The sequence below is a fragment of the Nannospalax galili genome, unplaced genomic scaffold (assembly GCF_000622305.1).
Source record: "Nannospalax galili isolate Female #2095 unplaced genomic scaffold, S.galili_v1.0 scaffold488, whole genome shotgun sequence".
NCBI lineage: Eukaryota > Metazoa > Chordata > Mammalia > Rodentia > Spalacidae > Nannospalax > Nannospalax galili.
In genome coordinates, this window is record NW_008360316.1 from 3299168 (window position 1) to 3314405 (window position 15238).

The 15238-nt window shown below is 38.6% G+C and overlaps 1 protein-coding gene across 3 annotated transcripts in view; it reads right to left on the reverse strand.

Moving 5' to 3' along the window:
* Positions 1 to 15238, reverse strand: part of Nup58 (nucleoporin 58) — a 71945-nt gene that overhangs the window by 2821 nt on the left and 53886 nt on the right. For 2 of the 3 annotated variants that reach the window (XM_008824991.2, XM_029559567.1), the window contains exons 12-14: positions 8600 to 8801; positions 2813 to 2911; positions 1021 to 1116 (exon numbers count right to left, since the gene is read on the reverse strand). In XM_008824991.2, coding sequence (XP_008823213.1) covers positions 1021 to 1116; positions 2813 to 2911; positions 8600 to 8801 — 397 coding nt within the window. The remainder of the gene's footprint in view (positions 1 to 1020; positions 1117 to 2812; positions 2912 to 8599; positions 8802 to 15238) is intronic. The other variant, XM_017796087.2, reaches the window with a different exon arrangement.

A 15238-nucleotide genomic window follows, 5' to 3' on the forward strand; every position in this document is an offset into this window, starting at 1 on the left:
TATTTATCCCCACACATTAAAACAAGTCATTATTTATAAATATAAATAAGATAAAAATTTCTATTTTCTACTAGAAGAATCACAGGACCACACCTATTTAAAAATGAAACAAAGAACCAAATTAGTCATTATTCATAAGCTGTGGTATTCTTAAAGTCTGGACTAATAACCAAAGAATATCTCTTCAGACTAAAAATGCAAAAATGTTTCTCCTAGCTAGACTGTATGGTGGTACACCCTGCCTTGGTTGTATCAAATTTCTATTTTCTACTAGAAGAATCACAGGACCACACCTATTTAAAAATGAAACAAAGAACCAAATTAGTCATTATTCATAAGCTGTGGTATTCTTAAAGTCTGGACTAATAACCAAAGAATATCTCTTCAGACTAAAAATGCAAAAATGTTTCTCCTAGCTAGACTGTATGGTGGTACACCCTGCCTTGGTTGTATCACAGGTGCCAGGCCTACAATTAACAACAACAACAAAAAGGCTTAAGCCAACTTAGTGAGACCCTATATCAAAATAAAAAAGGGAAAGTGGGCTGGGGAGACAGCTGAGTGGTGCAGTGCTCACATAGCATGGATGAGGGCCTAGATTTCAGACCCAGTACCAAAAACTGACAAAAAGTTATCCTGGATGAAAAATGAACAAAATAATAACAAAACCAGGCGAAATTTTCACAATAAAGGGTTCACCTTTGCAATGATGAGGGGGTAGAAAACCACTTTAATCATGAAGTTAGTCATTAGGGTGGAAATGAAACTCCACTTATTTAAGACTTTATAATTATCAAGTCAAACTAAGAAGTCTTGTTACATACCCCTCCACTTTACTTTGCAAGAGAGCGCTACACAAAGCGCTACATGCGCTAACACAAAGTTAGCCTCACATGCTTCCTCATAGTAGAAACTGAATTAAGACCTTCTGGAGTTACTGGAAATAAGAACGCTTATAATTTTAAATTAAATAATTTGCACTTTTAAACTTGCCTAGAATTCAGGCAGAAACACACAAACCTGCGCTAAGACTTCCTGAGGGTTTATTTGTTGTTCCAAATCCAAATGTGGAGGCCCCTGTGGTGCTGCATCCAAAACCAGAGCTAGTTCCAAATCCTAGTGGAGGGTAATAGAAAAATATACAACGATACATAAAACACAGATAAAGAATACTTGAAAGTAAAAGCGAAAATTATCAAAGGTCCAAATAAATACAGTACTGACAAGCGTGGGCTTCTTAAGGAAATCCTTGATTTTACTCCTTTGCATAAGACTTTTTGAACCAATTAATTCTGAAATAAATATGCTAATTTTTAACTACTTAGACTAGTTTATGACCTATTAAGAGTACAAGGCCATTAAAAATCAAGACCATACTTGTATTTTCTCACAAATGTACTAGAAATTCTGACCACTGAAATAATATAACTGAGGAATTGTTTCATTTTGGAAAAATCAAAAGGCTGACGAAATTCATCAGGAAGCATGACTCACACAGTGTAAACACCAAGTACCTCAAGATAAGTGTACCCTGCACCATACTAGGAAAGCCCACTAACTACAAAGCAGCCCAGCACCCTATCAGTCCCCGCCATGCTGCTACCACAGACACTGACAGACTGGGAGTGTGGTGATGCCTTTCCTCTTAGAATATTTTTCATCACACAAAGTCAATGAAGAGATATAAGTACCTGAAGACTAGCTATATATGAGAGGTACTCATATAAAGTCCAAAATCCTTCTTTTGTGTTGGGTTTTTTTCTTTTCCTTTTCTTTTCTGAGAGAGAATCTCATGTTGTTCAGGCTGGCCTCAAACTCCCTATACACATAGCCGAAGATGATCTTCACTCCTCATCCTCCTGCCTCTACCCTCCTGAGTGCTGGGTTTACAGGCATGCACCACCACTCCCAGTTTTTGCAGCGTTAGGGACAGAACGTAGGACTTCATGCATGCTAGGCAAGCCACTCTACCAACTAAACACATCCCCAACCAAGCTCAAATTCCTTTTATGTTACTTTGCAATGTCTTACTAAAATATTGAGACTGACAGTAACCACTGCCTATAAGAAACACGGTGGCTAAGTGGATTATGACTAAAATTTTTAACATAGAACAGTTTGTATTAACTGTAATAACTTATAGTCTCTCCTTTCATAGTTTAGTGGAAATAAAGGAACCGTAGTCATTACACTAGAACACTTGTCAAAACACAATCAATTTTCAATTATCCACACCAAAGAATTGTGAATACATTTATATTTAGCATGTTTTTGTAGATTTAACCTTACTAATTTATGGAACTATTACAATAAGCTCAATTGCTTATGTATACAGTCAAATATGCCAAAATGCACAGAAATGGACTGAAGTCAAGCTGTTTGATTTGCAACAAAATGACCTCCCCCATTTAAAGTGGTTATTTTCAGGTAAAAAGAAAGATATTAGAAGACTGCATATGATCCAGAAGTAGAATGGATTCCAAAGTTAGTATTAGGATTAATTTTTAAAATACAATTAAAATTAAATTTATTAAAACTAAATAATTCTCAAATTCACATCTCAGCACACTAATTGGAAAATATGAAAGTTAATTTTAATACTTTTTTATTCCTACTAACATAGAGGATAGAATGGCTCTTTAAGGTCTAAATCTAACACTAGAAAGCAATGATTATGTTTGGAGAATCATTTTTGCCAGATGGAACCTTAACTTCCAAAATAGCAGCAGATCCTCTTAGAAATTCTGTACAGGCTTTTTACTATAAGTGCAATGTAACAGCTGAATGAAATATTAGAAAAATTAAAGTGTACCTCCAAGGTTTGAAGAACCTAAGCCACTTGACTGCAAGCCAGTGCCAAGACCTGAGCCGAATGGCGCTCCAAAACTAACTCCCAGAGATGGCTGTGGCCCTGGTATGAAAAAAAATGGGAGGGAAAAAAACAAATTTGCCTTACTCTTTCAAGATTAAAGTTCCTTTATGAAATTATTTTTAAATTGAACATTGATTACTTTATCAAGATCTTGTCTTTCTGAGCTATCTGTCCCAAATGATTTATCTAAAAACTTTTTAAAATTAATCTGCTCAGAACTACAATTAAATGAGCTTACCACAATAAAAAAGTTAGAAAGTTTAATCTACTAATAATTTGAAATATTTAATGCACCACAAATTATAGTCCTTTTATATTTACTTCTAGAATTATTTTAGGTCGCTCCGAGACTTGTTTTCTGATAAAGCTATTTGGTGTAAGAATTTTTATTTCCCCTTTTTAAAAAACAAGTTCCTCAGTGTTGTCAAGTCCCAATTGATCGAGATACTGACAGTAACATGGCAAAACTTTCATGTTACTTCATAAAGGTACCCCCCAAACTAGGCATGACTTCTTATGGCATAGAAATGTTACATATAACAAACAGATAAAAAAACAAGACAATGTTTTATTTCATTTAATTTATTGTTCATTTTAAAAGCAAACCAATTACACAGTAACAGACAATTCCAACTTGTTCACAGAAGTGATAATTGAGTTCTATTCTTAAGCTCTGCTACATTTGACCACTATCACCTGCTTAAATGAGATGGAAAATGAACATTTACAAAGGCACGCTGTGCACCTTGACAGATTAATACATCCCAGGCTTCAGAGTTCCGTTCCAACATTCTGGAAAACGTACTCCAACACAGAGCAACGTGTCATCCCTCTCCCACCTGCACTTTAAAGATTTTGGCTGAGTTTGTTTGGCAAGAACAGCATCAAACTTACTAGCCCCTCATTTCAACTACTTTTTTATTTTTAACTAAGAATACAAAAATCTAAAAATCTCTCATTTGATAAATAATTTGTGAAAAATCACTCAATAAAGTCATAGTACAATCTTCAGTCTTGTCTTTTTCAAGCACAGTGCTCAGTGCATCTCAAAGTTAAGGGAATGCCAAAGCAATACGCATGTCAAAATTTAAATTGTTAAAGAAATCAAAGCCTTCAAGTTGTCCAATAAAGAATGAGGTTTGTATATTCAAAAGGTAGTGTAAAATTATAAAGCATTATAAAACAACAACAACATGAGGAACTACATTTTGCTACACTGGGACAGAAACTGAACTTTTCAAATAGCTTCTATCCAGAAAACAAAGAATACAACCTAATAGCAGCCAGAGTTCTTACACTACTATTAAAAAAATAAGTTAAAAAATTTAAAATTTTACATCCAGTTTGAGATTAATTTGAGAATAAAGACCCGACTAGCGGCTCTTCTGTAAAATGTTACAATAGGAAAAAGAAACAGCATATCATTTTCTTATGTCTAACAAAAATAACACATAGAAAACACATGTCCAGTTTCTTTAACATTTGGAGACTATCACATTTTAATAGGAGGCACTGCTGGTGGAAGACCCTAAATAGTGCACACCACAGTCCTCAACCTTAAGAATTACTCAAATAGCATGGTTTTTGTTGTGTGTGGGTCCATTTTTAAGAACAGCAGAACAGTTTCTCTAATCATCAAATTCAGGACATCAAAAACTCATCTATCAAAGACAAGACTTTTTTTCATTGCACAATAGATGCAAGATATTTTGAATTTTATACCTTCATGCAAATTCTGAAGGCAACAGCATTTATAAAACTAATAGGCAAATGTATAACATTTTTAATATTAAAAACTCATGATAAATATCTCTCATGCCAAAGTATTAATATATACTCTGGCCACCAGATATATTAATTAGTCTCACTATTAGAAAGCAGAATCTAAATCCTTCAGGTAGAAGTTATGTAAACAATTCAAGTCACTTTAAAATCTGAAGTCATTCAATGAGAGGCTCTTAGTTCCACAAATAAATCAAATTAAATAATATATACCAATGATTGCCTAAAGTGGAATCTCCACATGAAGCAACATTTTACAAACGTCACATCATGTAGTCACACACAACAAAATCAAGTTTAGCACTGTCATCTGTATTTTCTAAAGTAAATATTACTTTAATGTAAAACTACATTGAAAGGAAAAGGAGTAAAGTGCTAAAATTTCTTAAATGCCTAATGTAATTAGTATGGTTAATTCCTAAGTCAGCTTTTAAAATAACAGAAGTGCCTTTCCGTTGCTTTAAGGAACTTTTACTAACTTAATGGGGAATGTTCCTTTGGTAATTAAATACAACAAAATCACAAAACCACAAAAAACTAAGATAAAAAACTTAAAGTTTCTGATTTAACACTACATCTTAAATGTCCAAACCTTCACTAAAAGCTAGAACTCCTCACAAATGCCTCAGCTCTCCTTAAAAACAGCAGCTAAGTCGTGTGAGAAAAATCTTACGTAAACATAAAGAACTTTTAAGTGGGAAACACAACGGCAAAATTCAACCCTAGTACACTGGAAAGAATCCACCCTAGATTAAGACTATATGGAAGATCCTACTAAAAATGCACTAAGGTTTTAGGGGCTGAAGAGCACTTGTGGACAAGTGTACTCAAGATCTGCTAACATGGAAAATATCCATGTATTGATGCTCCATTTCCTGCATGAACAACCTGCTGGGTTTCATTAACTCAACTTTCACAACAGACAGCCATAATAATCACACATGCCGAAGCCCTACTATGTATTTGCTTTATTGAAAAAAGAATCGGTTGGGGTGGCAGTTCAGTGGCAGAGTATATGCTTAGCAAAGGCGTCCTAGACTCAATTTCAGTGCCACCAAAAGGGGGGGGGGCAGAAAGTCATTAAGCCCATCCTTCCAGTTCTTAAACGACAACAGAGAAACTACCTTCAAAAAGCAACAATCTCAGAAAAGCTATATTCATTGTGTCCCTATTTACATCAATGAAATCAAGAATCTATATGCAAATAAAACCAAATACGCTTTGACAACTCACATCTTTTACAGATCAATATTCATATATAAAACCAGTATACAGGTTCCACCGAGAATACATCTAGTTTATTATTTATTATTTAATTTAATTTTTTTATGTATGAGTGTATGGCCTGCATGTATGTAAGTGCACCCATGTCCTGCAATGCCCATGGAGGTCAGAAGAGGGCGATGGATCCTCTGGAACTGGAGTGAAAGACAGTTGTTAGCCACCACAGGGGTGATGGGACCCAAACCCAGGTCCTCTGGAAGAGCAGCCAGAAACATTTCTCCAGCCCCCATCTAGATACTTTAAAATGGGACTTAAATTCCTAAAAACCATAGGGTGAATGATGGTTCTACCCTTAAATAGTTTAAACCTCCAAGTCCTGGTGACAGAGCTAAGGGCTGAAGGAGGTCTGTCATGGCCAGTAGACTAGAGTCTAGGAGTGACCTTGAGAGAAATGACAGGGACAAGAAACAATATACAATTGTTATCACTATTAAAGTCTCAGTTCTATAACTTCAAATAATTCGAAGTTAAAACATTCGGTTTGGGTTGATAAATTCCAATTCTTGCCACTTTGAAAGCCTAAAAACTCTAGAAACTATAAGAATACTAAAAGCAGTCAATTGTCCCTGGCAACAAACAAACAAACAATAACAACAACAAACCCACAAAAGCTCAGTAAAAGTCAGTCATTGACAAGCTGGGTGCCAGCACACCTTTAATCCCAGCACTCAGGAGGCAGAGGCAGGTGGATCTCTGTGAAATCAAGGCCAGCCTGGTCTCCCTAATTCCTCTAGCTCCAGGACAGCTGGGAGACCCTGCCTCAAACCTCCCCCACCAAAGTCATAGACAAATCAAAGCCCATGAGCAAAAGGCTCCCAAGAATCACTGCAAATTAAGCAAATATTTTCTACACCACACAGAGCAATGGCTACACCTGTATTGTCTACCTTTGTGTCTTAGCAACCTAGCTCACAGGAGGCACTCATATTTATAGAATAATCATTTATCGTCATGTCCATGCCCTACAAACTTCAAGATTCTATAGTCCACATAAAAAAGGGGAAAAGACTTCAACAAATAACTTTCCTTCATGTTTAGCTATTTGCCATAGAATAGATCAACTTTCAAGCCAAGAGTTTAACTCACTTTTCTCAAGCTTTATATATTCTACTGGAGATAAATTATGGTTAATTAACACTTATCCAAACCCACCCTTCTCTGATCTATTTCAGAATGAACACTAACTCTAAAACTGGTATTATAGTTGGGGTATGATTAGTTGTTAAGTATGAGAATTGATTATCATAACTATGGGACTGATAGTTCAGAGCAATCAATTCCACAATGACTTTTCCACCTATACTTTTAAAAAAAATTTTATTTCATATGTATGAGTGTATTACTTTTGTGTAGGTAGGTGCACCTGTGTTGTACAGTGCCCAGAGGTCAGAAGATAACATTGGATCCCCTGGAACTGGAGTTACAGACCCATGTGGGTGCTGGAAATTGGAACCTGGGTTCTCTAGAAGAGTGGCCACTACTCTTAATCGCTGAGCCATTTCTCAACCCCTCCCCCTACAACTTGAGAACAGAATCCTATGCTCTAGCTAATTAGAGAGCCACTAGACAGTGCTTATGGGAACCACTATTCACAATGATCCAGCCATGAAACGTGGAAGGTTTGGCTTAAACCATCAACAACCTTTGACTGATGGCAGGTCAATGTTACCACCTTCAAAAGTGAAGACCAGTGACCAGAGCATGCTTTTGGAGTGAGTACGGGCAGCCTGAATGCAACCTAAATATGCATTTTTGTTTTGTTTTCACTTTAATACTGTAATTTACTACTGGATTATATGGAATTGTCAGAAAGACACATGCTACTTAAGTCTCCTCAAAAATTATGAATGATCAAGCGGAAAAAAGTTAACCATTAAGAGTTTTTCTGTCACACTTCAAACTTGATTAAAAAAACTACCAGGAATAAGGCAACTAATCAACTTTCAAAAGTCCAAATAAAAACACCATAGAACTATACCACAAACATGTTTCTGTTGGAAGCTGAATTAAACCAACTAAGGTCCTACTTGCTGTACAATCCAATCTCAAAACTTCTTCCTGATCTTGGTATTGTTCTATTTTGGAGTTACAAAAACCCTATCATGTATCTTTCTCAAATTTGGTTTAGACTCTTTAGAGGACCTGTATTGTTTCTAGTTGAGTACATACAAACAAACCACTTCACATATCTTCAACAGATTTTCAGCTAACAAAAGCGTACTGCATCCTGAATGCAAGTACTTTGCATTATTATGCATGAAGAGAACAAGAATGCACCACCTATTAGTATATATAAATGCAAGGTATGGGTGGATTATCTGACTAAAACAACAAATTATACAATCACAATTTTAGAATCTAATATTATCGTAAATGTAATTCAGTAATGAAACACCATGTTCTAAAGGGCATTTATAGCAATACAGTAAATAACAGTAAGTAAATTCACAATATTCAATATCTGATGTGTAATTATTGCTAGACTACCCTGGGTTTTTTATAAGGTATGTTTATAGTTGTGTCCATCACGATTTTCAGTGTGTATTGGAACAGCTAGTCATAGAAATTTTGCCAGCTCACACAAAAGGAAGACTTATAAAAATGCACATAATGTTCTCTGCATTTGAACAGTAAGAAGCTATAACTTGAATGCATTCAGACCTGTAGCAGGCTGTTGCTGCTGTGTAAGTGTTGCAGCCATGGCAACGGCTGCTGCGTTTGGCATGGTGCTGAAAGGAGTGGGTCCAGTAGTAACTCTGGGTGCGTTCTGCCACTTCTTGGCTTCTGTTCTCCTGGCTTCAAACACATCTACAGCATCTCCCAAGAACATTTTCCTGTAGCCAAGGTACTGTTCTTTGAGTACCTAAAGAAATAAGGGGAGTGAGGGAAGAATGTAATTAAGTTCATGATAAATAAAATGTAACTATGAAATGAGTTAGCAAAGATCAAAGACACTGGCCATATTATACATTCCAGTTAAACTACAAGTGTGAATGCTAATACACACTGATATGAGAAGTGGTGCACCTGAATGTTCTAATGCTCCCTTGACTACTTGGCTATTGTTATCACGTATCCTTAGAAGATGCCACCTAAAATATTCTGGACTCATTAGCTAAAATTGTAGGCAAGCAGAATAATATTTAAACGCCAAAGTTTATGATAAACTTACTTGTTAAGCAGTCAACTTTCTCATTGCCTTTAGACTGAAAGCAAACACTAAATATATACTCATTAAATATATATATTTAAACTTTTTTTAAACTTTTATTTTCTTTTTATTTTATGTATGTGTAATTGCCTGCATGTAGGTAAGTGCACCCGTATCGTGCAATGCCCGCCGAGGTCAGAAGAGGCTGTCGGAACCCCTGGGACTGGAGTTATGGACAGTTGTTAGCTGCCATGTGGGTGCTGGGATTCAAACCCGGGTCTTCTGCAGGAACAACCAGTGTTTTAACTGTTGAGCCATCTCTCCAGCCCCAAATATATAAAGGTGGATACACACCTTTAATCCCAGCACTCAGGAGACAGAGGCAGCTGAATTGCTGTGAAATCAAGGCCAGAGAGGGATGGTCTACATAGTAAGTTCCAACTCAGCTGGGCGTGAGCTATGGGGGGGACACTGCCCCTTCAAACAAACAAACACACACACACACACACACACACACACACACACACACACACATCTCGTAGGTAACTGATATTTAAAATTTCAAGCACAAAAAGGTAGAGGGTAAGGGTCGGAGAGATGGCTCAGCAGGCTCAGCAGTTACTGACTGCTCTTGCAGAGGACCCAGCTTCAATTCCCAGCACCCACATGGAGGCTACGAACCGTCCTTAATTCCAGTTCTAGGGAATCCAAAGCCCTCTTCTGACCTCCACGGCATTGCACGACATGGGTGCACTCATGTATATGCAGGCAATACACTCATACACATAAAATAAAAATATATTTTTTTAAAAAGGTAGAGGGTATAAGCAGAACTTCTTCTTTATCAATACGATTTGACTACCATACAATGAGGATAGGAAGCTACCTAACTTGTACTCACCCCTAATATTTGACTTTCATAATTCTAGAGCAAGAAAAATTACTTAATGCAAGTTACTTAATGCAACATATACCTTGACTAAGGCCATTAAATTCTATTTCAATTATTAAATACTTTTATTAAAGATTTAGCCTAAGCTGGGCATGGTGGCACATGCCTTTAATCCCAGCACTCAGGAGGCAGAGGCAGGTGGCTCTCTGTGAGGTCAAGGCCAGCCTAGTCCACAATAGTGAGTTCCAGGCCAGCTGGGGCTACTGGGTGATGCTGTCAAAAAAAGACCAAAAAAATAAAAATAAAAATGAAATAAAAATTTAGTCTAACTCACTGGTTTTATGCCATTTTTGTAAGATAGTTATTTCATATTTCTTACCTCTGTCAATAACAGATACAGCACTTACAAATCTTACAATCTTTAGTACTTAAAGCTATCATCATCTTTTTATGTGGTCATCTATATTTAAGTTCCAGTTCAAAACTTTACTACCTTTATAAAGGACTAAAGTGGACCTGATAAAAACTGATTAAGAAATGGGGAGGGGAGCTGGAGAGATGGCTCAGTGGTTAAGAACACGGGCTATTCTTGCAGAAGACCCAGGTTCAAATCCCAGCACTCACATGGCGGCTAACAACTGTCTGTAACTCTAGTCCCAGGGGATCCGACAGCTTCTTCTGTCCTCTGCGGGCATTACACGACATGGGTGCACTTACCTACATGCAGGCATAACACACATACACATAAAATAAAATAAAAAAATAAAATATTCTAAAAAAATGTGGAGGAAGCCAGGCATAGTGGCATATGCCTTTGATCCTAGCACTTGGGAGGCAGATGGATCGCTGCGAGTTTGAGGCCAGTCTGGTCTCCATAGAGAATCAGGGTCAGCTGTGGCTACAGGGAGACCCTGTCTTCAGAAAGACCAAAAAAAAAAAAAAAAAGCATTGTGGAGGTTGGCTGGAGAGATGGCTCAAATGGTTCAGTGTCAGTGGTTAAGGCTGCTCTAGCAGAGGACTGGAGTTTGGTTCCCAGCACCCATGTAGCTAACTGTAACTCCAATTACAAGAGATTTGATGACCTCCTCTGGCCTCTGTGGGCACTATACAACACAAGTACAATTACATACATGTAGGCAAAATACTCACACACATATAAATAAATAAATGTTGGAGTCAGAAACAAGGAAAACAAATCCTATTATTGAGCTCAAAATCCATCCTTCCCTTTCCTGCACAATTCCATATACATTCCCATACAGTTTACGTTTTAGTTGAACCTCAGACAATATAAAGTAATGGCCTAAGACTAACATAAGCCGACTGTTAAAAACCTACACATCTGTTAATGTCATTGAAGTGTGACTGGATAAGATAGTTCAAATCTGTTTCACCCAACTGAAAACCAAAGGACACATACAACAAAAAATTTCTTCTAAGACTGATGAAGAAATATACACACCTATTTATAGCATATATTTAGCTTGCTTACTACAAAAGATTAAAATACATGGTAACTTATCAAATATGATCTAAATACATTCTTTAGTTCTTAGAAATTTATTTAAACAAGAAATAACTAGAGGAGCTAAGGCAGGAGTTCAACACCAACTTGGGCTACAAAGTAAAGACCCTGTCTCAAAAACAAAACAGACAAAATGGGACAGATTATAGAAATACCTATTTAAGGAAATCTCAACCTCACTATTTTCTGGTCTCATTACCAAAAAAGTTTTTCAAGCCAGAAAGGAGAAAATTCATTGAAAACCCATGTTTAGTCAGCCAGTTCTGATGGCACAAGCCTGTAATCACAGGTACTCCAGAGGCTGAGATGAGAGAATAACAAATGGAAGACCTGCCATGGTTACAGAGTGAGTGCAAGGCCAGTCTGGGCAACTCAGTAAGATCTTATGTCAAACTAAAAAGTGAAGGGGCCGAGTGTGGTGGCTCATGCCTTTAATCCCAGCACTTAGGAGGCAGAGGCAGGCAGATCTTGGTGAGTTCAAGGCCAGCCTGGTCTACATAGTGAGTTCCAGGACAGCTGGGGCTACAGGGAGACCCTGTCTCAAGAAGACAAAAAAAAGTGAAGGTTGAGGATGTAGCTCAGGGGTGAATAATTAATGTAGCATGTGTAAGGTGGAAGGGAGGGACGGAGAGGATGGCATGGGGGAGGGGAGGAAACACAAATTTCTATCTGGGATGTGCTTTAAAATACTGGAGAAATAAAAATGAAGGCTCGGAGAGTGAAGGAATGATCAAACAAGCTCAGCAGGGACTAATGATGGCTGAAGTGAGGTGAAAGGACCCAGGCACTTAGTATCCAATGTTCTACTTCTGTGTTTGTTTGGAAAATTGTAATGAAATTAAGATTTATTTAAAAAATGGCACAAGACAGAACTCAATGTGTCAACACAGAATCACCTTTACCAGTTTAAATTATTAAAGAAACATTTATTATAGAGTGGTAAGATTTTTAAGAAAACATGATTAAAGATTCTTCCTTTAAAATTCTTAAAAACTGGTTTAGTTTCAAATCTGTTGGTAAAGCGTATTATAAATTTTTAAAGAATGATGCAGTTTAATTGGGTAACTTTAAAAAAACCCATTACCATGATCAGACAAGTATGAACACAGTAGTAATCTCAATTAAATGTCTACATAATTTATTTAGATTCAGGTTTAACAGCTTTGAATTTAAAAGGTTTTTCTGAACTATAGATAAGAATTTATAGTCAGGTATGATTGTGCACGCCTTTAATTCCAGCACTTGGAGAGGGAGAGGCAGGCGGATCTCTCTGAGTTTCCAGGCCAGCTGGGGCTGTAGGGAGACTCTGTCCAAAAAAGACCAACCACGCCCCCGCCCCCCAAAAAAGAGAGAAGAATTTATACTTACTTGATTAGTTGGACAAAAGTGTATTTTATTTCATATTTCAGTTAAATAAAAATTTTAAGAGATATCTCTCTTGCCCACACCTAAATAAATTTTAAAGACTAACATTATTACATAAAGGTCAAAATACCCAGGGGTAAGTTACTGTATTTACATTACTTAAAAAACTTAAAGGAGCCCTCACCTCCCTCTGCTTCCCTGGGCCTTCACACTTGCAGGCATCTCTCCAACCCTTAGGTCGCTCTCTCTCTCTCCTCTCTCTCTTCCTCTCTTCCTCTCTCTCTCTCCCCCTCTCCCCCTCCCTCTCTCCCTCTCTCCCTCTCTCTCTCTCTCTCCTCTCCCTCGACCTGCAGGCATCTGTCCAACCCTCAGGTCTCTCTCCCAGCCCTCTTCTCTCTCTCTCTCTCTCTCTCTCTCTCTCTCTCTCTCTCTCTCTCTCTCTCTCATTTTCTCCTTTCTCAGACTCTCCCATCGTTTCTGCCTCAAGCAAATTTAAAGTGTTCCTTTTAAAAGCTGCTAAGCATAAACATGCCAAATGCGGTTTTCTTTAGATGTGACTGGCTGGAGTCTCCTGAACTTTGCTGTGACCCCAGCTTCTGGGCCCTGCTGGGCACCCTTCTTGTCCTGAGTTTTGAAAGAGCAGTATAGTTTGGAATCCTCTGTTAAAAAATATTCAAGCTCTCCTGGCCTACTCTCCTGCCCTCAGGCCTCTCTTGGGGTAAGTCTATCACGCAGCCCTCCGCACCTTGACTCCCCCAGCCGCATTCGCCCTCCCAACTCCACCGCCTGTTTCTCCTCCTAGCCTGGGTCTTGTCCCATTCCTTCTCTTGGCACCCCAGACACCTGGGGAACCACCACTGCTTCCTGATCCTTTGCATCCAGAGGAATTCAGTTCCTTCTCCAGTCTCCATGAGCACTCTGGGCCTGGCCCCGCCCTCACCTCCCCTGGGCCTCCACAACCCCACAGGCCTCTCTCAGACTCACCCAGCCTCATTTACCATCGCCCCCAGGAGTGCTCTGGGCCTGGCCCCACCCTCACCTCCCTCTGCTTCCTGGGCTTGCACAACCCACAGGCCTGCAGGCCTCTCTCCAACCCGCAGTCCTCTCTCTACCCAGTAAGTCGATAGCACCCTCTGCGTCTGACTCCCCCAACCTCATTCACCCTATCATCTTCCCCGCAGGTCTCTCCTCCTAGCCTGGGTCCTGTCCCATTCCTAGTCTTGGTGCTCCCAGACACCTGGGGAACCACTACTGCTTCCTGATCCTGTGCCTTCTCCAGTCCCCAGGAGCACTGCTTCTGGGCCTGGCCCCGCCCTCACCTCCCTCTACTTCCCTGGGCCTGCACAACCCACCAACCTCTTTCCTGGACACGAGCTGACCTTTCCTCTTACTAATCCTTTGGATTCAGACCAACCCAACACCTCAGTGGAGTCCCCAGGAGCTCTTGGGGGCTGCTTTCCACCCCCATCTTCCTTAGCATCTCTAGGTGGAACGGCCACCAGCTGCCCTACAGCAGCATCTTTCCTGGGCCCTGGTCCCAGGCCAGTCCAACTCCCATATTTCTGAGGCCAAAATCTTTCCTGAAGGGATCCAGACCTTAGGAGAAACCCTGAGAAAATCTGATCTTAATCTGACTTGGGCCTCTGTGGGAACTCCCAAAGACAAAAGCAATCCAATATAAAATCACTCCACTGTGATTGGCCACTCCACTGTAATTGGCTACTCCAATATAAAATCAAAAGAGAGAACCCGAAGCTTAGACAAACCAGCTTTTCATGCCCAAAAACTAAACCACAAAGACAGATAAAGTTCACAAAAAGTAGACCTAACTTGAAGGCTTGGGTCTCACACAAGAATCAGAAACTACAAAAGAAATTCACATGTCAAAATCACAGAGAAAAAATAATAACATGAAAAGTCAAAATAACATATCCCCACCAAATACTAATCGTCCTCTAGAGGAGTACAATGAGAACCCCCTAGAGATAATGCAGGACATGGAACTCAAAAGAACAATTATAAACATGATAAAAAGATTCAGTGAATTAAAAGAACATACAAAGAAATCAAAGAACTGAAGGAAGATAGGGATAAAGTTCTGAATGAATACATGAAAAGTCAAAATAACATATCCCCACCAAATACTAATCGTCCTCTAGAGGAGTACAATGAGAACCCCCTAGAGATAATGCAGGACATGGAACTCAAAAGAACAATTATAAACATGATAAAAAGATTCAGTGAATTAAAAGAACATACAAAGAAATCAAAGAACTGAAGGAAGATAGGGATAAAGTTCTGAATGAATTCAGAAAAGAGTTAGAAATTAGAAATACTACTCAGGCTGAAATGAAGAAGGAAGTGAAA